General features: G+C 23.4%; 3 protein-coding genes across 3 annotated transcripts in view; 2 read left to right on the forward strand and 1 right to left on the reverse strand.

Annotated features, from left to right (window-relative positions):
* Positions 1-2,668: 2,668 nt before the first annotated feature.
* LOC129616580 (pescadillo homolog) lies at positions 2,669-5,003 on the forward strand. The gene is made up of 5 exons (XM_055532204.1): positions 2,669-2,826; positions 2,938-3,171; positions 3,227-4,331; positions 4,399-4,583; positions 4,651-5,003. The coding sequence occupies exons 1-5, from the start codon at positions 2,809-2,811 to the stop codon at positions 4,924-4,926; spliced, it is 1,818 nt and encodes a 605-aa protein (XP_055388179.1). The 5' UTR covers positions 2,669-2,808; the 3' UTR covers positions 4,927-5,003.
* A 646-nt stretch (positions 5,004-5,649) lies between these two features.
* Positions 5,650-8,522, forward strand: LOC129616582 (E3 ubiquitin-protein ligase CHIP). The gene is made up of 6 exons (XM_055532205.1): positions 5,650-5,789; positions 7,142-7,340; positions 7,408-7,549; positions 7,635-7,740; positions 7,806-7,862; positions 8,069-8,522. Exons 1-6 carry the CDS (start codon positions 5,670-5,672, stop codon positions 8,309-8,311), a joined length of 867 nt encoding a protein of 288 aa, XP_055388180.1. The 5' UTR covers positions 5,650-5,669; the 3' UTR covers positions 8,312-8,522.
* An 11,343-nt stretch (positions 8,523-19,865) lies between these two features.
* LOC129616585 (uncharacterized) overlaps positions 19,866-26,690 on the reverse strand; it is an 84,135-nt gene continuing 77,310 nt past the window's right edge. Inside the window, exons 2-6 of the mRNA XM_055532209.1 lie at positions 23,621-23,737; positions 22,115-22,313; positions 21,834-22,006; positions 21,566-21,728; positions 19,866-21,475 (exon numbers count right to left, since the gene is read on the reverse strand). Of these exons, the coding sequence (XP_055388184.1) occupies positions 20,166-21,475; positions 21,566-21,728; positions 21,834-22,006; positions 22,115-22,313; positions 23,621-23,737 (1,962 nt within the window). The 3' untranslated portion in view covers positions 19,866-20,165. The remainder of the gene's footprint in view (positions 21,476-21,565; positions 21,729-21,833; positions 22,007-22,114; positions 22,314-23,620; positions 23,738-26,690) is intronic.

Here is a 26,690-nt window from a genome sequence, read left to right on the forward strand (position 1 = left end):
GAAAATGATTTTCTAACAAATAAATCATTAAAATACAATTAAATATAATTCTGATCGAATTTCGTAATATACATATATTCTATTTTCGTATATTTAGTTCATCTGATGATTCAGTATCACATTGAATTAAATTTTTGGCTCTCGATAAAGCTTCATGGGATATATGAATTTTCTTTTGCGACGCTGTTATAAATCCTGGCATACTTTCTTCATTTTCGAAATCTGATTTCTCAGAATAATTCGTTTTTAAATCTAAAGTTCTCCTTTTTGACACAGGAGCATTCTCTTGTTTTAGACTAAATTTGGAAAATTCAATGTTTGATCTTCTTTTGGGAGTTTCATTTGGTTCATTTGTTGATTCAGTGTCACATTGAATTAGACTTTTGGCTCTCGATAATGCATCATGAGATATACGAATTTCCTTTTGCGATGCTGTTATAAATCCTGGCATACTTTCTTCAATTTCGAAATCTGATTTCTCAGAATAATTCGTTTTTAAATCTAGAGTTCTTCTTTTCAATACAGGATGGTTTTTCTCTTTCAAACTATAATTTGAAAATTCAATGTTTGATCTTCTTTTGGGAGTTTCATTTGGTTCAATTATTGATTCAGTACCACATTGAATTAAACTTGTGGCTCTCGATAAGGCTTCATGGGATCTATGAATTTCCTTTTGTGATGCTGTTAAAAATTCAGGCATACTTTCTTCAATTTTAAAATCTGATTTCTCTGAAGAATTCGTTTTCAAGTCTAGAGTTCTTCTTTTCAACACAGGATGGTTCTCTTGTTTTAGACTAAAATTTGAATAATCAATGTTCGATTTCCGTTTTGGAGTTTTATTAATAAAATTATTGCAAGTCAAAAAACTATTTGTTTTTAACACGTCTTTTGATTTTGCAGGTTTATTTGCTTCAGTCTCCATAATTTCTATATTTTGCAATAAGTCTTCATCAGGCCACAATTCATTATGATCAGAAAAATTTGAATTTAATGGTGGTGTTTTAGGCCTTGGTATTTTAAATTTTGGACTCTGAGGTTGGATTTGATATTGCGGAGATAAAATTTCTTTAATTTTAGAAAGTTGAATATTTGTTTTTTCAAAATTTTTTGAAAATTCAACACCGAAGTCATTATGACACTTGATTTCTGAACTTACAATTTTAGATGTTCCAGGATGAATTATTTTCCTTTGGTGTGGGTTATAACCAAACACGGGATCTAGATCAGTTAATCTTCCAAAAAATAAAATTTCACCCCTATTAAATAGTTTTTGTAAATCTATGGAATTTGCAGTATTATTTAGATTTTCATCTTGACTTATCGTATCTAATTTGTCGTTTGACATAAAATATGATGATAATTTTACTAAATTATCTGAAACGGGTTGTGATAAAATAACATCAATTTTGGAAGTTTCAATATCTTCAACCTTATCCGATAAAATCTCACTGGTACTTATTGATATGCTGTCCTTTGGTAAGCTAAATTTCCTCCTTGGTTTCTTATTTGAATAAGTCCATTTGATTTTTTTTCGAAAATATATTTTAGAAATACTTATATCTAAATTATTTTTTAAATTTTTGTATTCTTTATCTTCCATTTCACTGAAGTCGGTATATATTTCACCAACAATTTTATTTGGAAATTTTATATTACAATCGTTTCTTTTTTCTGCTTCTAATTTTGGAGAGCTCGATGTTGATTCTTTACTGAATTGCGGTATAGTTTTGCTTGTGAAATTATCAAAATTTTCTTTGCCGGTAGTTAATACTTCTCTATTAGTATTTTCATTTTTAATTTCACAATTTTTAAATTTTTCAACATTCTCACTTTTCATCAACATGATTTCTTGACTTAGGAATTCAGATAAATCATAAAATATGTCCAAATCTGGATCCTCGAAATTATATAATTTTTCCACATTAAGCTGACCTACTGTTTTGTCTTCTTTTTCTACTTGAAAGCCATTTCTTGTTTGAATTTTAGACTTTTTATTTCTATCGTAACGTGTACGTGATTGCATTGCTTATAAATTATTTTTATTTTTATTTACGTTTTTTATATCATTTTCAAAAATAAAAAAGTATTGTCATTTCGTTTTTATTATGACGTTTCTGATTTTATTACAGATTTGACATTTTTTCAAAAATTTTGGAGTAAATTCATCAAACACGTCAAATTCATCCAATATATGAAGCAGTTTTAGTTAGCATTTTGGTGTTCGAGAAAATTTTGTATTCATAGAGAAACAGAAGTTTTAAAACGTAGATTTGTCCTTTAATCTTTTTTGTTTTGAATATTGTGCGTTTATTGCAGTTGTTTTAAGATCAGTGAAAAGGAGAAAATATTGCCATAGAAATATTTCAATCGACATTTGCTACCTTCACCTTTACCACAATATTTTAAAATCGCCGTGTATAAATTTAATATTGTTTTAGGATACTCTAATGTGGAAATTAAGAATGACTCAGTGGAGTATTGAGCCACAGTATCATTTACTCAAAAAAATATTTAGGTTGATTCAATATTTTTCACCCATTTTCGTTTGCTAGAACTGAATTTTATTAAAGCGAAATTGTGAATAAGTAAAAAAATTGTGAATATGGAAGAAACATAATCTGTTATAATTTCCTATAAATAAACGTCACAACACACGTTAGTTTCTTTTGTTAGTTCAGTAGCGCCGTAAAGACTAAAAAAATTAAGGATTTTAAAAAAATCTTTCTTTATGTCGATTGTTTAATTATTAATTTGCGTTTTATAAAGTTATTTAATTGAAGAAATACAAACTAAATTAAATTTTCAATCATGAGAAGGCCTAAAAAGGTAAATGCATTAAAGCTATTGCAAAAATTAAATTTTAAAGGTTATGTTTTGCAAAACTTTCATTCTTCGTGTGTTTTTGATAATTCTTAATATTCACTAATATAATTTTAGTATCAATCTGGAGAAGCAACATTTTATATTTCAAGAAAGCAAGCATTAAAAAGGCTTCAACTGACTTTAAATGATTTTCGTAGATTATGCATTATTAAAGGCATTTATCCTCGTGAACCAAAACATCGACGTCGAGCTCAGAAAGGCTCATCAGATATCAAAATATTATATCATGCGAAAGACATAAAATTTTTATTACATGAGCCAATCGTTTGGAGTTTGCGAAACTATAAGGTTTTTGAATAAATATCTATCAACAAATAATAAATTTAAATCTTTATCATTTTAGATTTTTGCCAAAAAAACTGGCCGTGATCGTGCAATTCGCGATTTCCGTAATTTAAAACGGCGTCTTGAACTGTTTCCACAATTAAAACTTGATCATGTAGTTAAAGAACGTTATCCAACATTTATAGATGCTATAAAAGATTTAGATGATTGCTTAACTCTATTATTTTTATTCAGCACTTTTCCTTCAATTCATTTGATTCCTAGAGAGCAATCATCATTATGCCGAAGATTAACTATTGAATTCCTTCATTATGTCATAGCAGCTAAAGCAATTCGAAAAGTTTTTATTTCTATTAAAGGATACTATTTCCAAGCCGATATAAAAGGACATAAAGTGACATGGATAGTACCACATTATTATCCGTTCAAACCGCACAGTAAATCTGAAGTAGATTTTAAAGTAATGTCAATTTTTGTAGAATTTTATACAATAATGTTGGGCTTTGTGAATTTCCGTTTATATCATCAAATTAATTTGGCATATCCACCACAATTTCCTTCAAATATGCTGCAAGATTCAGCCGAAACACTATCAAACGAACATAGTTTTGTTTCTGATAGAATAGCAGCATTAAATTTTGATCTACTTCGAACAGATAATAGTAGTATACAAGAAGAAGAAGAAAATGAAATAGATATGGAATTGTTAGAAACTGATACTGATAACGCAACAAGAATGGCAAAATACAAAAAGGATTCACAGAGTGTTAAAAAATTGAAAAGTTTATTTAAAGGACTAAAATTTTTCATAAATCGAGAGGTACCACGTGAGCCGCTTGTAATTTTAATTCGTTCTTTTGGTGGAAGAGTATCGTGGGAGAAAAGTATTTTTCCTGGTGCTACTTATGATGAAAATGATGAAACTATTACACATCATATTGTTGATAGACCAAGCTTAAGTAAACAGTATATATCTAGGGATTATATTCAACCGCAATGGGTTTTCGATTGCGTAAACCGCAGGGAACTTCTACCAACAAATAAATATTTTATTGGAGCTGTTTTACCACCTCATTTGTCACCATTTGTTGATCCAAAACGTGATGCTTATGTTCCTCCTGAAGAAAAAGCTTTACGTGATCCTTCACTAATTGAAACTCATGGTAAATTTTATATTAAAATAAATTTTATTTATACAATATTATTGAAATGATAATTTTGGTTTTGAAGAACCAACCGATGAAGAATCAGAGGCAGAAGATGAAAAACCGGAAAATGTAGATGAACAACTTGAAAGCTTATTCCAACAAGAGTCTGCGGAAATTGGTGAAACAATGTCTGATGAAAATAACGAAAATGAAGAAGAAGACGATGAGGATGATGAAGAAGATAAAGAGAAAAAACGTGAGAAAGAGGTAACATATAACTTCTCTGTTTGAAAAAAAATTACAAACATTAAAATATAATTTTAAATTTTAATAGAAAAAACAAATGGCAGTTCAATCTGGTAAAGTACATAAGGAGAACAAGAGAGCATTAAAGAAAATCGAGATCGAAGAACATAGATTAAAAGCACGAATGGTTAAACCTCGTCACAGAAATCTATTCAGAAAATTGATAAGAGATAAACAATCTAAAGAAAAAGAAGAATGGTTGCTTAAGAAAAAACGACGTGTACATGATCAAAAAATTAAAACAGAAAGGAAACAAAAAAGAAAAGAAATGAAAAAAAAATTACTAGCTGACAAACAATCTTAAACAATTACTCTTAATATTTACTTTATCATGCAATTGTAAATTTTAAAGGCTGAAATAAATTTTCAGTATATCAAAAGTATTTTAATATTGAGGTCTTAAATATTGGACAAATTTATTTCGTACTTTTTGTTCAATTTGCAATTTTCAGTCATAAATCCAAGTTTAATATTATTTATTATATTCATAATTCACATGAGACAAGATCAAATTTTATGTCATGAATTTCATTCTTTAAAATAATTTAATAGTAGATTCTACTAATTTATTAGTAAATTAAATTAGTAGATTCTACTACTTTAATCGAGTCATTTTGGTAAGACTACTTTTTTTTCAACTTGTATTTTACATATCTGACACCAGAGAGCTAATTTATTTTTTGATAACTGATTATGACATTTTGAGAAAAATATTAATTCTGATTTTTGTTCCTGTGTACTTGTATAGTGAAATTCAATTTAATTAACTTAGAAAATTTTAAAATTATTTAGATAAATTAAATTTAAATACGATATAGATTTTAAAATTTAAATAATTTCATTGTTACATATAAGTATTAAGCATGTAAAAGTTAAAAAAGAAAAAAAAATGTATATATAGATTTTTTTAATACTGCGTTAAAAGCAAAATAAGAAAAAAGAAAATTTGGGAGAAAAAAAAAAACAAAGGATTATTTTCTATTTCGGAAATAAAAACTAGAAAAATTTTCATTTATAATTTAATATTATACACATATTTATATAAAAATGAGTAAACATATGTATTCAACAGCTAATTTAACTGATACTCAATTAAAGGAGCAAGGAAATCAATTATTTGCAGCAAGAAAATATGAAGATGCGATTTCATGTTATACAAAAGCCATTGTAAGTACCTACATATATGTATATATTATTATAAGTACATATATATATAAAACTTAAAGTTTGTATGAGAAATTAAAACAGGTAGGTTTCTTCTTCATAGTATTCGCTTTGGGCTACAGCTATAACGTAATGTATATACTACATATGTACACAAGTATATACAATAAGCATGAATACTATAAATAAGTGAAACCTTGAAATTTTTCAAAATGAGTTTTCCCCATAAAAGTCCTTTTGTATTTCATTAATGTAATTAAGTATAAATTTTCAATAGTTTCATAATTGATTTTTATTTTTTTCAATGTAGATAGATCTACCTATAAATCACATGTTTGTGATACCTAGCGAAGATATACCCAACACTCAATCTACATAATTTCCACGAGAATTTTGAAAATATTCATATTTTAGGGCAATTTTGTATTAAAATTTATTTTTTTTTTTAATATGTGTGTACACATGTTATTAATTATATCTTGAAATGCTAGCTATTTATAATATACATATTTATTAATTTTATTATAGAAATAGGTACAATAAATAGCCTACTAAATAAATAAATTTATATATGAATGTATACCTAAATATTCATTTTACTTACGGAAGTATTTGCTTCTCTCTATAGCAACATTGAATTGGTTTAAATTTAGTAAAGGCAAATAAATTGGGTATATTATAGTACAATAATATTATCTATATTTTATAGACTTGTAAAAATTTTATTATAGGGGAGCAAGAGACATGAATAACATGAAAACAAAAACTTTTAAAAATTAAATAAAAAATTTACGTGGGTAGGAAAAAAATTGTGGAGCCAAAAATACTTTATTTTTGCCGGCTAAAGTTTGTTCAACTAAATACTATTATTTTGGTTTATTTTTCAGATTTCCTTAATCTCTTTATGTATAATATCTTACTTGAATTTTATCAAAAATAATACATATTAGAAATATAGGAGAGGGTACCTACCCTATTATCTGTGTATCTATTAATTAAGTTCAATAATTTTTTAATCATATTTTTTGGATTACAAGTAAAATGTCTAATGATTATAGAATATAAGCCTTTAATCTTATTGAATGCATTTGAAACTAGCACAAAAACAGTATTAGATTTTGTTCAATCGGTTTTCTGTTGCTATGAGAAGCAATATTAATTAATTTAAAAAAAAAATTATTTATTATTTGCCTACTTTTTAATCTTCTGCTTTGTTTAATTTAAAATTACATGCGTAGCTCAAATACTACCCTTAAAAAATTTACATATTTATATAATTATTTTCATTTTATTATAATTTTATTTGATATTTCAATATTAAAACTAAAATCAATATGAACTTTGTTTTGTTTCAGATTAAAAATCCAACAAATGGTACATATTTTACAAATCGTGCATTATGCCATTTGAAATTAAAGCGATGGGAGCAATCATGTCAAGATTGTCGCAGAGCATTAGATATGGATCAGAATTTGGTTAAACCACACTTTTTCTTAGGTCAAAGTTTAATGGAATTAGAATTGTATGATGAATCAATTAAACATCTTCAAAGAGGTTAGTATTCTCTATAATTATATTTTGTAAATTTTTTGTATAATTTTTTTTTGTAAATCTTTTGTAGCATTCGATTTGGCTAAAGAGCAGAAACAAAATTTTGGTGATGATATTACAGCTCAATTAAGACTGGCAAGAAAAAAACGTTGGAATGTTTTGGAAGAAAAAAGAATTTGCCAGGAAATTGAATTGCAAAGTTATTTAAATAGGTAAGATTCATTATCGATATTATATTTAAGATTAAATATATTTAATAAATTATTAAAGAAACCTTAATAATATAATTAATTGTAGACTTATTAAAGAAGATATGGAAAATAGAATCGCAAAATTAAAATTAGAAGATAATGTAAACGAGGATTTAATTAAAGAAAAAAGCCAAGAAATTGAACAGGAATGTGTAAGTTTCCGGAAAAAGTTTTTCTTTTTAAATTTAAATTTTATATTGTTTTTCTTTTTCCTTAGGAGGATCATATGACTGAGTTAAATAATTTATTCGCAAAAGTCGATGAAAAACGACGAGTAAGTGCAAATATTTCTCTAGTATCTACATTTTTATAATGTTCTGTTCTTTTTTTGTTTTATTCAATGTGTTGCTGTTAAAATTATTTAAAATTGCCTTCAAATAACTTTTTCTTACACTTCACTTTCTGTTCAATATTCGAATTTAATATACTAGATCTCGATCTCTTGAAGCAATAATAATTCAAATTTTTATATTTTTTTAGAAGCGTGATGTACCTGACTTCCTATGTGGCAAAATTAGTTTTGAGATTTTAACTGATCCTGTAATTACACCTTCTGGTATTACATATGAAAGAAAAGATATTGAAGAACATTTACAACGTGTTGGACATTTTGATCCAGTAACAAGGGTTAAACTAACTCAAGATCAATTAATACCAAATTTTTCAATGAAAGAAGTTGTTGATGCGTTTATAGCTGAAAATGAATGGTCACTAGACTACTAATAATGTAGTGATTATCACTGTATATAGTAATTAAAAAAAAAACAAAGTTTTAATTATAATTATAAATTATTAAGTTAAAAAAAAAACAAAAGAAATAATTATGATGAAGAGAATGCAAAACTTTTTGATGTGTGAAGCAAAATCAAATAAAAAATTATATTGTTTAAATCGAATTCATAATTCATATTAATAAAAAAAAATATATATTGTAAACGAAAATAAGGTTTCTTAATTACATATATTCAAATTAAAATAAGATTGTTTTGAAAAATATCATTAAGAACATAGAATATGTATACATTTCCATTCATAATATCTTGGAAAACAAAAAAAAAACTACTGAACAATAGGGTAATAATTGTTGGATGACAGAAATCAAATATTTTCAAAAATTTGAAGAACTCGACATTATGTTTACAAAATATTTATATAGTTCATTTAATTTTTATATAATTAAGAGAGATAAGATATAATCAAGTATGATAAGAGATTTCAATAGTTTTTTGGTCTAATTATTTTGTTATCAACGAAAACTAGTTGTAAAATTTATTATATTTGTTGATAATTATTATTTTTTTTCTACTGTATTGTATGTGGTTCCAATTTTTTTCTTTGTTTAAATCTTTATAAAATTTCTTTTATAAAGATAAGGAATTCCTATAAAATTTATAATTTTCGATACGTGTTATTTTATGTGTAATAATATATCATGAATCATAATTGAAATTTCTACATTATTATTATATTCAAAGAACTTTTTGCTATCTTCAAAGTTATTAATACGTTAATAATTGTGACAATTGATTTTAGCAAATTTTGATAAGTATATAGAAAAAATTTTATCATTACTAAACAAATCCAGGTACATATTTCGTTTTCTTGTGTTAGTTTTCAAACTTAGGAAATTAGTCGCTTAAATTTAAAATTTTGGATATTAAAATTAGTAGTTGCAATATTTTATAATAATTTATTTAGAGCATTAGAACAAATTTTTGTATTTAAACTATGTATTTGTTATACAGTTTTAAGTTTCTTAAACTCATTAAAAAAATCTGATGTTAGATAATTTATGATAGATCTGTTTTAGAATCTAAATTAAGTTGAAACAAATACTCACCTGTTTTATAAATAAACAAATCAGTATGTATTTTATGATCATTTAAAATTTTTGTGTTTCATCAAATATCTTCTGTATTTGATACTATTAGGATTTTCTTTACATACAATATAATATTTATTTACTAGATATATAAAATTTTTGTAACAAAATATTTACTCAATTTTATATTTTGTGTTATTGCACATATTTTACTACTATTTATAAATAGGGCCTAGTCATATAATATATCTTGTTATTTTATTCGCTAAATAAGAAGAAGGAAAATGATTATCATCTTCATAATTGTATAATGCAATTTCCGAGTTTTTTTTTCGAAAATGTATACAAAATTTAATTATTATTTTATTCATTTTGTTTTTAAAGATTATAGATTGGTTTAGTCGATAATTTTAGAAAAAATGCAAAAATTATAATTTGAAAAAATGAGTAATCTTGGAAATATTGGAAAAATTTGAAATATCATGGATATAAGCAAAAGGTGAATTCTGATTTCAAAATGAATAAAAAAGCGAGATGGAAAAGGAAGATACACGCTTAGGCTAATAAAAGATCAACAAAACAGTGCAGGATTATTATTTTCTATGTTTAAATACTTCAATTTAATGTGAGATTGTGATTTGCTAAATTTATTTATTTTTTCATAGTATTATTTAACATTTTGTAGAATTTGATTTGATTGTAGAGTTGCAAAAAAAAAAAAAACGAATTGTTAAATAATTACAATAATTGCTTAGTGTTGGAGGAATAGAAAGAAAATTGAGTGAACAGGGTGGTATTGATAACATACCAGGGAGGTATTGAATGTTACTTCAAATTCAATTTAGGTGAGAAATTTAAAAATATAAAAGCAATTTTTTTTTTTAATTTTTCCACATTATTTTTTTATTTTTTTTTTTGTTAGTTTTTATTTTGTTTTTTTTTTTTTTTATTATTTCTCAAGTTTGCGTTTTTTTAGTCCTTTTTTTTTTTGGTTTTTTGAATTTTTTCATATATGTTTTTTTTTTGTTTTTTTTTTTTTAAATAGATGTCTATATTTCTTATATAATTTTATAAATATACGTTATAATTAAATGGGTTTTTTTTGTTTTTTTTTCTTACAATTTTTTAATATTTTTTATATAGTTGTAATTTTCATTTGTTTTTCATTTATATTACTTAAAATTCATTATAATAATAACATTAATTTTTTTTTTTGATTTTATTTGATTCTATTTAATATTTTTATATTTTTTTTATGTAAAATACATTTATTTTATATTGTATGTGAATATATTTGTGTATTTTTAACATTTTTTTTTGTTATACGCATTTTTCGGTTTTATTTTCTTTTATTATTAATATTTTTGCGTATTTCTTGGATTATATTTAATTTTTTTTTCTTTCTTTCTTCTTGAATCTTACGTTCTTTATTCATATACATTATATTTTATATATGTATGTATACAATTAATATATTAATATTACTATTTTAATTATATTTAATTATATATTTTAATCATATACATTTCATTTTTTTTATTAATAATAACTTCAAACAAATTCTTAAAAATATATAAACGATATGTTCGAAAACTTAATAACTTACCATAATTATAATACAATTTTTTTTTTTGGGTTTTTTTAGCGGTTTTATTATTTTTTTTTTTTTGATTTTATAATATTATTTAATAAAATATTTTTGTTTTTGGTTTTTGTCATTTTATTTTATTTTTTCTTGTAGTTTTTTTTTCCTATTAAAAAATAAAAATAATAATTATTTATTTTTTTTCTTTTTTATATATAATTTTTTATATAATTTAATATATAATTGTTATTTATATTTAATTATAATGTTTTTTTTTCTTCATTTATTATTTATTTTTAAATATAAATTACATACTAGTGTTTAACATTTTTCTTCTTCTTTTTTATTTATTTTTCCATTTATTTTCTTTAAAATTTTCTTCTATTATTATTTTTTTAGTGTGTTTTTGATACTGATGCTCGTTGAACGCCAAAAGTTATTTTATATTTATTGTTTGCTATGGTAAATGAATTAAAATGATCAAGAATAATAGGCGTCTTACATATTGCAAAAACTTCACTATATTTATATAAATAGAGATAGCAAATCAATGGTCATAAGCAAATGTTACAAATATAAGTATTCACAAATATTTCTAACTTACCAACAAATAATTTAAATTATCAGGCTTGGAGCAGTGGAGTCAACTGAATAACTTTTATTTTGTTTATTAATATTTCTGATATTATGATTGAAAATTAATAATAGGGTAAGAAAAAATATAATTTTAATTAGAAATTTATTATTTTTAGATATTTACTCTGGGATCCAAAAATTATGAAGAGCAAGAAAATCTGCTTAAAATAATTTGTTGAATTATTTTTGAAAAAATTCAGAATATTTAATTTTTGGAAAAATTATTTTGGAAAAAAATTATTTTTATTATTCAAAATTTTGTTTAGAGAGAAGTGCCTTCAAATTGTATTGTGGAAATAATTGCTTGAAATTCTATTTTACATAACAATTGCTTGAATCATTTGGAGTAAGTATAAAATAAATTATATAAAAATGTATTTATTTTAATTTAATAATATAATTATTTTAGGCAAATGCAATAAATAAGGAAATTCAAAATGGAAATTTATTAAATTTAAATTTAACCAATTGATTCTACCATCTTATATGATTTGTACCAAAGGCAAATTAAAAGTTAATTTTAAATTATATCTAGTTATCATTCGCTAAAATTGTTATTTTAAGATTTTTTTTTTTATTAAAATTTGTAGGCTTTGTAATTTTTTTTTGTAAGTGAAATAAATTTATTTACTGTAAAGTAATATTAAGATAAATATTTTAAATTAGAAAATAATAGAAAATATTCATAAAGAATATGAGGTCTAGGTTTATTAAATAAATTAAATTATTTTAAAATTTTATTAAGATAACACAAATATTAAGCTTAATTTTGGCGTTGAACGAGTTTTAAGGTTTTTCTCTTATCTATTTTTTTCTAGTTTTCGAGATGATTTTCTTAACTTTTATCGATTTTATTATGTATATATTTAATGTTAAAATTAAAAATTTTAATAAAATATTTAATTTAATTTAAATAAACTATATTGTATAACAAATAAATAATTTTGTATTTTGGTTGTTATTTTTAACAAATAATTCTTTATGAATTTTTCTTTGAATTTCAAATATATTTAAAATGAAATAAATGTAAGTTTTATATGATTTTTTTTTTTAAATATATTATTACAAGTACTTATGGAATAATTAATAATAAATTTATGATATTTTAGTTTTCTTTTTTTTTTTTTTTTGTTGTTAAATCTGTATTTGTTTTATGTGCTCAGGGATTTTTGAATAATAATCTTAATTAAAAAATAAATTTGCTTATTAGTAAACTTGGTTCATTTTAATTAGAAAATGATAATGTTTATATACATAAATAATGTATGTATAATAAAAAATTAATTTTTTATGCAATATTTGAAGAGATTTTTATTGTTAGAAAATTTATAAATTTAGAGCTAAATTTTATACATAATATTTACATTAATATGTAGATAAAAACAAAAATTTTAAATAATTGTAAAATTTGTAAAACAAAAATTGTAACTATGTGCTTTTTTGTGAACCTTTCAAGGTTTTCAGTACTTTTTATTATACAAAAAAATATACAAATATAATTTTTTTTTTAATTTGTTTTATAGATATTACATTCGGACCCAAATTGTTTCAAATGTAAATTACATATATCATTGTGAATGGCAATTTTTTAAATATTTTGTTTTGTAATTAATCCTGGTTGTATATGTATTTCATGTTTTTTTCATATTTTATATATTAAAATACACATTGCAATTAAAAGGGTATTTATGAATAAATAATTATGAGGGTTGCAATTTTTCCCGTTGAAAGTGTTTGAAAAAATCATAAAAATGATAAAATATAAAAATTTTTACGCTTGTAACTGGATTTTATAAATTATTTACAAATGTTAGATAAATTAAATAAAATATTAAATGTTTTTTTAAACCAAGTTGTTATGTAGTAATAATTTTCAAAAATTTTCTATTTATTAAAATCATAAGTAATTAAATTAAATTATTCATGCATTAAAATTCCACATAATTTGTTAGGAAGTTAGATCTGTAGATTTTAGCTCTAATTTCAATAGATTTTAGCTCTAAATTTATAAATTAAATATCTTGAATCGTAAATTTTTTGTGTTGACTGTTTAGAATTTTTATATTAGAAATTTTTTCTTGGTAAAAATAATGTTATTGTTTATGTAACGTTTTTGATATTTATTTTACAATTTTTTGAAAAAATTTGCAACAAATTTTTGCTTATATATAAAAAAAACAAAGTAGGAAATAAAAAATAAAATAAATTAAGGTTAAAAAAATATTTTTTAAATTTACAAAAAATTGTAAAATATTTAATAACTTTCATCATTTCTTTTGTAAGTACTTAATGAATTTGATTTGATCCTTTTTGGAATATCTGCGGATTGTTGCTTGATGTTTAAAAATTTGTTTTTTTTTTTTTAATTAAACTGGGTATAACAACAGTTGTGAATAATTTTTATAATAGAAATAGAACACAGCATTTTTATATTTTGTTTTCTTTATGTTTTCTTTTGCTCTTTAATTTTCATTATTATTATGTATTTTAATATATTTTTTAATATTTTTTTTATATAATGTATTTTATAATGAAATGAATAGACTTATAATTTTTTTTAAATTGTAAAATATGTTATTAAAGAAATAATTGACAGAATGCTTTATGTACGTAAGTCATACATACGAGGTGATTTTGTAATAAGCACGGTAATATTTTATTGCATTCATATTGTGAGATTTAGTTTAAAATATGCGTATTACGGACACTATACCGATTTGCTATACATATTGCAAATTTTATGAGCAATGGTACATATTACGGTTGTACTTATCACAGAATTACCTTTTATATAAAATATATTATAAAATATAAAATATCTGATATATAATGTTTCGGAATTTAAATAATTTGCTCTAATAAAAGACAAAATTTTGTGATATAATGTTTAAGTGCATGTAAAGAAATAAAATTTTAATTTAAAAATATTTAACATCGCTCTGATTTATTCTCCATGTTGGCCAATAATTTCAAATGTAACTTTGTTAAGTTTAGAATGAAAAAGTTAAATTGAATAAGTTTTTTTCATTTCAAAATTCTTATAATTTAGAAAATAAGGTTGAGTTGCAACACATCATGAAATACGAAACCCAAGAAAAATGATATTTACATAAAAGTTTTTATGTAAAATAGAATTGTACATTGATTCTGAAGATAAAGTTTTAGAATTTGTATTGGCTCAACATTGTAAATTCGAACAAATTGAATAGATTTGTAGAAATGGGTGAAATTTAAAACGTTTTTGTATACGATAAATTTCCACAATCATTCTCATTTTTATGGTATAAAATTTAAAATTTTATTAGCTATAAATATTTCTATAGTAAAATTGAAGTTTTCATTGAAATTAAAATAAAAAATCCTAATAGCATATTTATGCATGTTTACAACAGTTTGCTTTTTCTGGAATGAATAATATAAATAAATAATATAAATAAATAATAATATAAGTAAATAATATAAATAATATATTTTTTTCTCCGTAGGGAATTGAAGCTTTTAGGCCCTTCTTACGTCGACTCATAGGATCTTTTGTGACTCTCATCTCCATTATATCCAGACCCATAACAAATTGCAGTATAGCAGAGATATGCATATACTTATATAAGAAATATATTTTAGATCCTGGCGTTTTTTTTTTTTGGAGAATAATCACAATTTATAATACGGTGCTGGATGATGATGGAAAAAAATATGGATGATTAAAATTACATAAAATATATAAGCGAAATTTTTGTAGAATTTGTGTTCAATATCTTGAAACTTATTGCTAATTTCAGTGCAGCACATTTAGTTTGCTTGTGTTATACACTTTATATACTAAAAAACACATTGTTAGCATAATATTTAGTGATTAATATAAAGATATTGTGAAAAAATATAATTACAATTTTGTACTCACGTTTTCATTATTTTTTAAAATTTCTTCCATTTCGTTATACAAGGAAATTATTTGACAATTTTATATAAGAATATAAAAGATTCATATGATTATATTGAGATTGAGAATAAATAACTAGGGTATAAACTAATCGACTTAGTGGCTGTATAATATTTTAAATGAAAATCCTGTATAATTTTTAAATTAAAATTATTGCAATGGCTACATAAAATATTAAATTTTCTAAATTGATTCTAACAATAAGAAAATCTTGATTATTCTGTTTCCCATAATGTAGATCTAACATCAACTTTTTTTATATTCAGCAATACAAATTTAATAGCTTAATATAAATTGTGAATATAAGGTCATAAATTGAAATTGTGGGTGACAAATTGAGTATCTGGATTTTTGTGTTCACGGCCAATTCATTTGCTATTTATTAATTAAAATTAAGGTAGTAAATGAGTTAATGAGAAAATTTCTTAATATTTAAAATTTTCTTTTTCTAAAACTCTTTAAACTTTAATTAGAAATTCTTATCTTATTTACCTCATTTTCAACATTTTTGTTTTATATTAATAAATTTGGTTTTGAAATACAAAATAATTTTTAATGTTCTCGCCTAAACATATGCAATTTTTTTTTATATTTCACTATATTCTTTGCTTGCCGCAAATTAAATTTTTTGACTGTTAATTTTATTGAATAATTTTTTCAATTTTAAATGATTGTGTCCTATAAATTTAATTTAATTCAAATGTTAATATTTATATAATTTTGCTGTTATTTGCACAACAAGGTTGACAATTTAATTAAATATTTTATTATTATTATTTTCTTTTTTATTATTCTAAAATGTTTTTTTGTTTTTTTGTTTTGTTGTACAAAAAGTTGAATAATATTTGGCATTGATTTATCAAATTAACAGTCTTTTTGTCGTCAATTTTGCACCCCAAAAATTTTGTAATGAGAAAAATAAACTATGAAGATAAATTTAAAAAAAAAATAAAAACATTTTATAAATAATTAAAAAAAAAATAGCTAGTAGCTAGTTTTTAGTCATTTTTGTATTTTTTCAAGTTCAAATGGTTTCATGTTGAATTTCATTAGCGTTTTATGCGAAAAGTATATGAGTTATATGAGTTTTTTTTTCTTTCTGTTTTGCGTATAAGATTGCGTGTGATTTTTATTATATTAAGACATTTTTTTTTGTATAATTTCATTTTTCTGCCGGTTAGAAAAAAAATTGTAAAACAAAATGTGAAAAAAAAAGGATTTTTTATTTTATTCAAGTTGGAAAAAAATTATGCGGTATATTTTAGTCGAGGGGGGACTAATTTCAAATTATGTTAATTTTTTTTTTTGGAAAACCAAAGATTTAAGAGGAAAATTTTAAGCCGAAATTTGTTCTTCTTGAAATTTGTTTTTCATATAAGCTTAAAACTTATTTACTCGATAATCAGGAAATTCGTTTGAAATTTTTGATTTCTAATATAATTGCATACAGTGTTCATTTATAAATTTTTTTAATTATGTAAGTCACATTACATTCTTCTTCAATTTTTAATTATAACTTGAAATCTTTCCGTTCTAAATTGAAATAGACTTTGTATTGTGAATTGAAATCATAAAAATTATTATAAATTCCTTTTCAGTACTAGCTGTATATAGAATTAACGAAAATTATGCCAAAAAAAAATGACTAACTTTCACAAAAAATTCACAATAATTAAAAATTTTATGATATTTACTTAGATCGTATTTTTTAAGTTGGCGTTCTAAATTTATTCAATGTCATAATAAAACTTAATAGAGAAAAATTTTCAAAAATTTGCAATATTTAAAATTTCACCAGGCAGGAGTTCAGGATTTATGCCCGGAACCTGGTAGGAAATCTCTGTTCATATTGAATGTACAAAATTTTTAAGTACCTTAATAATTATATGATTAAAAAGATATGATTTTGATGACAATAAGAAATAAATTTTTTGTGTGTATGCATGCAAATTTTAGTGTTGTAAAATTTTTTGAATTTTTAATAGTAAAAATTTTAATTAAGTGCATGGGAAACACTCATTACGTAATTTATTTATAACCTCATTGTAAAATTTATCAAAATTTTAATAAAAGGAAAGGACATTTGAATAATATGTGTGCTTGTTTTTTTGCCTATATATTCTTTTTGACTAAAGTCATTTTTATAAGTAAATTAACCTTAAGAATCATTAAAAATATATAAAAAGTCCTATACATCTATACGGCTATAAACACATACTAAATAAATGTGTAGCTTTGTATAAAACAAAAAAAAACTTTTTATTATTCATGTATTCCACTTAAAAAAATTAAATTTGTCTAATTCATTTTAATTTAAATTTTGTTTTTTCGTATATTAATACCAAAAATTCATAGACACGCACAACAGGACGATTTTTAATATAGAGTGAAATTTAAAGGAAAAAATATTATAGTAGAGTAGCGAATTAATTGTGACAAATTATAAATTGTTATAATTTGTCATATTAAAAATTTTGATTTTATATTTTTTTATTATAACATAATTTTTTGAATTTATTTTCTAAATTTAGGGAGAAATTGAAAATGGCTAGGCTAGCTATATTTGCAAAATATGAAATAAAAAATTTTTACTCTTGTTGTAAATTTGCAATTTTAAATGAAATTATTCTGATTATAGATTTTACAAATTGTGTTTGGAATAAATTAAAAGATTTTTATAAATTTTCATTATAAGAATATAAAGTTTTCAAATAAATAAAAGATTAAAATCAAGAGATTAAGATTTAGAAGATAATTATGCTAGTACGCTGGAAATTAATTTTCATTCAGAATAAATACTAATTTATCTTTTGATTAAAATATTTGCAAACAATAAGGTGTTAACTCAGTTAGATATGTCTTATCGTAAAATTAATAATAATATTCTACTTTTAAGTATGTAGTAAATTATTGCATATATCTCGGGGCGCTAAACAGATTTTAAATTATTATTGAAAAGCCAAAACAGCCAAAAATTTACGAAAAAATCTCTTAAAAATTTATTTGTTTAAAATTATGAATTTTGGTTTCCAAATTTTATAACTCTTATTTTTAGTTATCGGAGTGATAGCACAATAGTGAATTGCTTCGAATGCGCTGTTTCGAGTTTTTGTAAAAAATTGTAGCATGCAATTATTGTGCTAGTATTCTGAGTAATGAATGACTAAGTGATAGTGATAATTTATCCGTAAAAAGTTTAATATTACTATTGTAGACACAAACCAATAAATTCAAATGATTTATGTTTATAATAAAGTTTTTGAAACTTTTACGATAAATATCACTATCACTCTAAGTAATTCAAAATTCAGAATAACCTCCACTTTTCAAGTTTGCTTCGGAAATAAAGTACGCACGTAAGCATTGTTTCGAACATTTTTACGATAATAAATATAAATTATCGTTAAAAAATTCAATAAGTAATATTACGTTGAATAAAAATTTTAAAATTACTTGCAATTTAATTTGGAAAATAAATTAATTGATAAAATAAATCAGAGCGATGTAAAATATGTAAATTGTATTAAATACCAGCTATTTATTAATTTAAAAAAATTAATAAAATTAATTTAAAAAAGAAATGAAATTTCTTTTATTTTCATTATTCAAATTAAATTTTTTTTTTTGTAAATTTAATATTTTTCGATTTTTAGATACGCGTATAATTCAATTTATTTTTTTTTTATTGAATCTTATGGACGGGATAGCAGAGAGGGAAGATTGTATTTTCTTTTCTTTTCTATTTTGTTTTTGACTGACTACTCGCATATTAATAAATTTCTATATACTAGTAAGTATTTTGATCAAAACTATTTAGTTTGTTCTAAAATAGCTAAATTACAATCTATACGATAAAAATCTCTATATTCATGTATACATATACTTATGCATATATAAATATCAATAATTATATATATATATGTGTATATGTGTACGTATTTATATGTGATTTTATTATTTGGGAAATTCTAAATTTTCTATATAGTTTGCCACAAATCTAAATTCTTATATAGGTTTTTTTTCATGTTTTGAAAATTCTTTTACATGCATACATAAAAAACATTTACGATATTACTAAATACTAAGACAGTAAGACAAGTAAATTTATATTATGTGTGTATACCGAGTATTAAATATCAAAGGGTAGGAAATATTGGGTTTCTGAAAAAAAAAAAATAATAGTAAATTAAAAAAATAAAGGTAAAATATAGAAAATATGGGAATAATTTGGAAAATTTCAAATGCAAAATAAGTTTCATTTTTTTTTTTTAAATAAATAATTTTTTTTCCTTTTATTTTTTAAATAAAAAATAAACAAAAATTCAATTTTTATTATTAAAATTAGAGAATTATTAAATTTAAAATTATTATTATGAATTTTGCCAAAAATTTTAAAAAGGATACCTAAAATGGATATATGATTTTTAATTATGATAATGTTAATTATTATTATTTTTAATATAATTATTATTATAACTGTTATTATCATTATTATTTTTATTTTCATTATTATTATTATTAATATTATTTTTATAATTAATATTATTCTATACTACATAAGGTGCTCTACATTTCTACCAATTATCCCCATTTGTTATTGACCCAGTTTAGCTGGACTTAATACTATTTCCGGTTCAGTTTGTAATCCTGTTAATGGCGGTGGTGTTAATTGTGATGATAAATTAGACGATGTTGATGGTTTACCACTACTTATTATATTATAATTATTATTATTATTATTATTGCTACCAGTTGATGAAGATATAATATTTGATGTTGGACCGACAACAGTACCAGGTAATAATGATGGTGTTAATATTAATTGTGAATTCATATTATTATTTGATGATAATGATGATAATGATTGCGGTGGTGGTGGTATTATTGGCATTATTGTTGTTGTTGTTTTTGTTGCTGCTGTTATTGTTGATGTTGCTATTGTTGTTGATAATGTTTTTGGTAATAATAAACTACCACCAATAGCACCTTCAACACCAGTTAAACCTATAACAGTTGCTGGTGTTGTTGTTGTTGCTGATGATGATGATATAGATGATGTTGATATTGAAAAATCAATAATTTGGCCAGGTGTATGTTGTTGTTGTAATTGTTGAGATTGTTGTGATTGTTTTTGCTGTTGTTTATCATATTTTTGTGCTTTTTGTTTATGTGCTTCCGTTATATTAGATCCGTTAATTAATGTTGACTTCGGTAAATCATAAGTACTTCGAGGTGCTATTAAAGTTGTTGATGCCGGTATAAATGATGTAGCCGATAATGATGGTGCTGGTGGTGGTGATAAACTTTTTACTTTATTATTATTTTTAATGGAAGATGAAGTTGATGGTAATATTGTCGATTTAATATTATTACTATTATTATTTTCATTATTATTATTATATATTGTTTTCGTTTTTGATGTATTTATTAATGCTGATGTTGTTGGTATTTCAACAGGTAGCGTTAATTTATTTGATTCCGCTGTCGTTGGCGGTGTAGGATTTATTACCATTAATGATGTTTCCATAAGTAATGTATCAGCATCATATTTATTATTATTAATTAATTGTTGATTTGATGGCGGCGCTATTGATGGCGGTGATGATAATGATAATGATGTATGTTGATCTTGTTGTTTTTGTTGTTGATGTATTGAAAATCTTTTTCTAGCTAATTTACTTTGTGTACGTACTAATGGCGCTGATGGTGATTCTTCATCGATATTATCATGTGCATCATTATTATTATTAGATTGTATAATTGCAGTCGCGGCAGCCATCGAAGAATTTTTATGATGTTGATGAGGTTGTATTATGGCTTGTGATTCATCATCTTCATCTTCATCATCTGTAATATCGCTTATATTTAATGTAGTATCTAATTTTTTCATTTCTAATGGTGAATCTGTTTTACAAAAAATATTAAAAAAATTAAAATAAAATAAAAATTAATTAAATTAATTAAAAATTAATAGATTTTAATTTTATTTTATACCATGAAGAGTTTCAGGTTCTTTAATAATAGGAACAACACGATTTGAACTGGCGGGTTTTTGTTCATTTTGTAAAAATAACGATGTTGTTGCTATTTGTCTAAGTGCTTCCATACCTTCATTCATCATTTTATTATTACTTTTCTTTCGCCCCAGTGGGAATCGCTGCAATTATGAAAAAAAAAGAAATAAGAAATGTAAAAATTATTATTAAAGTTATTTTTGCAAAAGACCATGTTATACTGGCGTTATATTAAAAAAAATTCTTACATGTGGGCCTTTCGCTATTGAAACACGTTTATTTTCGCCACGAAGTAAGGAAGTAGTATGATCCGCATCAACTTTATTACTATTTTTTTTACGTGCTCTTCTACTAGATGATATACAACTAGATGGACATATACAAAAACATATTCGTAATATACAACATATTAGTCCGATACCTATATCAATGAAAAAATATAAGATACATGTGATTAAATGAATGCAAAAACGAATAAAACAAATAAATTTATGTAAAAAAATTTATTAAATTATTTTAAAATATTTACCTATTAACGAAGGTCCTATAAGTCTTAATTCAACAGTTTTGAACCCTTTCTCGCCGGTTCCAACGAATGCTATAACTAAACCAATTGCTACAGTACCTAAGCCAACATAAAGGAAGGCATTTGCAAAATTACTAGGTCCTCTTAATACACCTAATAAGTCTTCGTCATCTGATGAGCCACCAAGTGATGAATCTTGTATCTTTAATAAATTATAAAAATCAGAGTCTTTATATCTTTTTGTACAAATATTCTTTAATGATAATTGTTTGTTTTAGAATTTTTAACATTCTTCAATTTCTTATATACCAAAAGTTTTATCCAAAGAAAATTTCATCTTTTATGATTTGCATATTATTGCATTTTATTTATTTATCATAAACTTTTTCCTGAGTTCATGGAATTGATTTGGTTAAATATACAAAAAGCAAGAGCATTGAATCGATTAAACATTATAAAAATTATCAAATAATCGACCGTAATAATTATTGTATTTAAATATTTAAAGGATAAATAATATTATGATTTTCTTTTTGTTGTCCTGTACGTGAAATACTCGCATCACGTACATAAATAAAATTGAGAGTAAATATTTGAAAGTAAATTTTTCAAGACAATAACAAAAATTAATTTTAATAATTGTCCCGGCAAATTACTCAAACGTGATTTTGTTGCAGGAAAAAAAGACATAGGAAACAGAAGATCAAAAATAAAATCAAACAAATATTTTAATTTTATTTGAATTCCGTGCATAAATACAAGCAAAATAATTATTTAAAAAAATATATGCATCATTGCCATTTATTTGCAATTTACTTATGCAAATTTAGCGCACGGCGTTTGTTTTGTTAATTTTTTTTACGAAAATGTACAAATTTTGCCAATAAGATATTATTTTGGCCGAAAAAAATTATAGAGTGAAGACGAAGTTTTCGACGTCTCACGTCATACTTAACTGATTATGCCTCGATATATTCGCCAAATAAAAAGATTAAATTAAAAGTACTCAGCAGTAGTAGGACTGCTTTTCAAATTTTCTCGGAATTGAAAATTTTAAAGCTTGAAAATGGATCAAAGAATGAAAGCCGGTATTTATAGCAGAGTATCTGTATACTCTGATGGATAATTGCTTCTAACTGCGGAATCCGAAAGGTGCATTTTTTTTCAGAAAGCATCTAGAAGGCTGTGAAGATGGCTTATACAAAAATAAAAGTTTATATTAACAGGTACGGCAGGAAGCATTAAAGTCGTTATCATATATTCTCCTATAATCAGGTTAAAGACATTACTGTTACGGTTATTTCAATAAGGTTCTATATTACGATGTGTCGAAAGATAAGTGTAATTTTGACAATATAAGTGTTACCATACAAGTAAAAATCTAATTTGTAATATTTTGAATTTTAGTCAATTTCTCTTTTTAAAATCATCGCTGATTTGAAAAACTTTGAATTTTTAGAAAAAAAAAAAAATTCCATATACACAATACACAACTACAATAATACTTACTCGATTTCGTTTCACCCATTTTCGATGGCAGGTAGCTGGTGTTGTAATATCTTTCTCTTGGACACTACAACGTCTGATACGTTCTCGTTCCAACCATGCTGCACGTCCTTGGGCGCACTGTTTAGTTTATTTCGATGGTTTTTTTTTTTTTTTGATAAAATATTTTGAATTTGATTTTTTTTTTTTTTTGTTACCCAATTAAAACAGAGTTTTGGGGAGAACGAACATGTAAATCATCAAATAAATCAATTCCAAAAAACAAAATGAACGAAAAGTAAAGAATGTAAACGAGAAGAGAACATACGAGGAAAAGAAGTAAGAAAAGAGAAAAGAAAACAAAAACAAAAAAAAAAAGAAGAAAAAAATTTATTAGTAAAATTTCATACTAAGATAAAAATTCCAAGAAACAAATTTTTATTTAAAAAAAAAAAAATTATAAAAAAAAATTATAAAAAAAAAAAAATAAGAAATTCGCAAACTTTTTCTTCTAAAAAAAAAAATAAACGATTTTTTCAATTGAAATTTTTTTTTCCAAAAAAAAAAAACAGTACTTTTTCATTTTGGTTCAATTTTTGTTTGTCTTTTTTTGTTTTTTTTTACTTTTATGGTACAAAAGAGAACTGGTTCTTGATTTAATGAACTTTTGAAAAAAAAAAAACAAGAAAAAAAAACGAAACAGAACAAAAAATAAGAAACAAACAACAACGTAAACACTTAAAAAACATTGAAAGAGCAAAACAATATTGAGAATAAATAAAAGAGTGAACAAGACAAAAAATAATTTTTGCTTTTCTTTTGTATGCAACAATACAAACATTCAAACATATTTTTTTTGCAAATAGCATATTGAAATTATATTTTTAATAATTTTAAAATTTTTATTTGTTTTATTTAAAATATTAAACATGAAAAAATTTAAGTGATTTTTTTTTTAATTTTTAAAATTATAAAATTTTCTAATAGCAAAAAAATTGTGTTATTTTTTTTTTCCAATACCGGAAGAACAGAAAAAAAGTTTGTGTTTTTATTTTTAAAAAATTTTTTTTGTTAAAATAAATTTTTAATTAAAGAAATTAATAAAATAATTGTATAACATCATCACAATAATGAATTTCAGTAGCTTTTCTAGCATAACAAAAAGAAGAAAACATAAATGAAGAACGGTAACACTTCAATACAATTTTGTTTTATTCTTGCAATTTATAAGAAAAAAACATTGTCACAGTAAGCAATTTTGTTGCCATGCAAAAAATTTTTAAAGAATTTTTTTTTGGAATATTAAAAAACAAACATTTTTTTTCTGGCTAAAAATTAGTAACTTATAAAAAAATAGTTGAATAAAATATTACCTGATGTTATCATTTTTAAATAAAGGAAATTTAACAAGAATTGGTAATACTTTTTATTTCTTTACAGAGTAACAAAGATTTAAAGAGAAAAAACGACCAGTAATTTTACGAGTATAATGCGAAGACAATTAATATTGTAAGAAATTAATTGTAATATTAATTATGAGATCACAAAATCAAAGTAACGTGTTGTGGTTGACGTTCCCGGTGCGACCCGTTTAGCTACCACCACTCAGTGACCACCAGACCGTCATTGAGCGTACGACTACAAGTGACCTATCTAAACCATCCGATTTTTTGAGAAATCTATATAATTGCCCACTTATTCTGCCATCGTCCATGGATGGACCACTGTAGTCGCCGCACAATAAATAATATCTACATATATTCATTCTCACAGTGTTGTTGGGAATAAGCACCGTTCTTCCGCGAAAATATACATAGTTGAGCCACACTTAGCCAATTCATCGGCTCGTTCATTTCTTGCTATGTTTTAGTGGCCGGGAACTAGTTTGTAGTTTTATCAAAATAGTTCAAAAACAACTAATTATAATATTAGTCTGTTACTTACTTTTATTTCAAACATTTTAAAATGAGATTAAAATTTAAAATTTTGGAAAGTTGGGGTTCAATCAACAACTGAATTTAATTCTGTTAACAATGGAAACATTTCATACAAATGTAGGAAGGTACGTATATGAGTTCAAAAAATATTTGCAAAATACGAGATATACGTCCCTCAAGAAAGTGTACTCTCTCCCATTTATTTTATACCTCACGATGCTATAAAACCCATTTCGGCGGCGATCGTTTACATCAACAAACAAAATTAGTTGCTATTTTGAAAACAAGACAGCTTCGCTATAAATCCCAATAATCATCAGTTATTCTCATCTCAAATCTATAGAAAATCAAATGAAAATTAAATTTCGAAATGAAGAGAATAACGACCGCCAGAAACCTCACTATTTTCAGAATAACTTCCGATAAATTTCTAATAAGTTTCTCAACTCGCAAACTCGCGTTTACACTGGGGAAGAATAATTGTAATTCTCATTACGAGTCGTAATTTACGAAGACGTATTCGTAATTGCCCGTCAAGTGAATCATAAAATATGCCAGCTCCGGTGTCACTACAGCAATAACGAAAATAGAAAATTATTTTCAACAAATTTTCTCTATATTTTATTTAAAAAACATAGGCAAAAGTGAGTCACAACTATTGCCTTATTATTACAGTACCAAATTGATTTGCAAAGATTGCATTTTTTTTACTGTTATGTAAGTATTGTAAAGCTCATTATAGGCAATAATCTATATTTTAAAAATTAATAACTGCATTTGTAATACCAATTTTTTTTTTTTTTAATTTTTATAAATTTACGTGTAAAAAATTTTTTTTTATGTTAAGGAAAATAATATAATAATTAAATATTTTAATATAAGTAAATAAAATAAATATATATGAATATCAAGGACATTCTATCGTATGTGTGTGTATATGTACGATTATCCACCATGTATAATTACAGAAAATCATCCGATGATTTAATTATAAAATTTAAAAACAAATCCGTATTATAATTTAATTTTTTTTTTGTTGTTACCATATTTGCATGTTCAAGTGAGAGATTACATACGGATTACAAAAATATTGAAAATTTGTAAACTGTATAGCATATATTACATGTTATTATAGTGGCTGTAAAACATACAGGTAT

This window comes from Condylostylus longicornis, unplaced genomic scaffold, assembly GCF_029603195.1.
Source record: "Condylostylus longicornis isolate FDR11 unplaced genomic scaffold, ASM2960319v2 ptg000241l, whole genome shotgun sequence".
Taxonomy (NCBI): Eukaryota; Metazoa; Arthropoda; class Insecta; order Diptera; family Dolichopodidae; genus Condylostylus; species Condylostylus longicornis.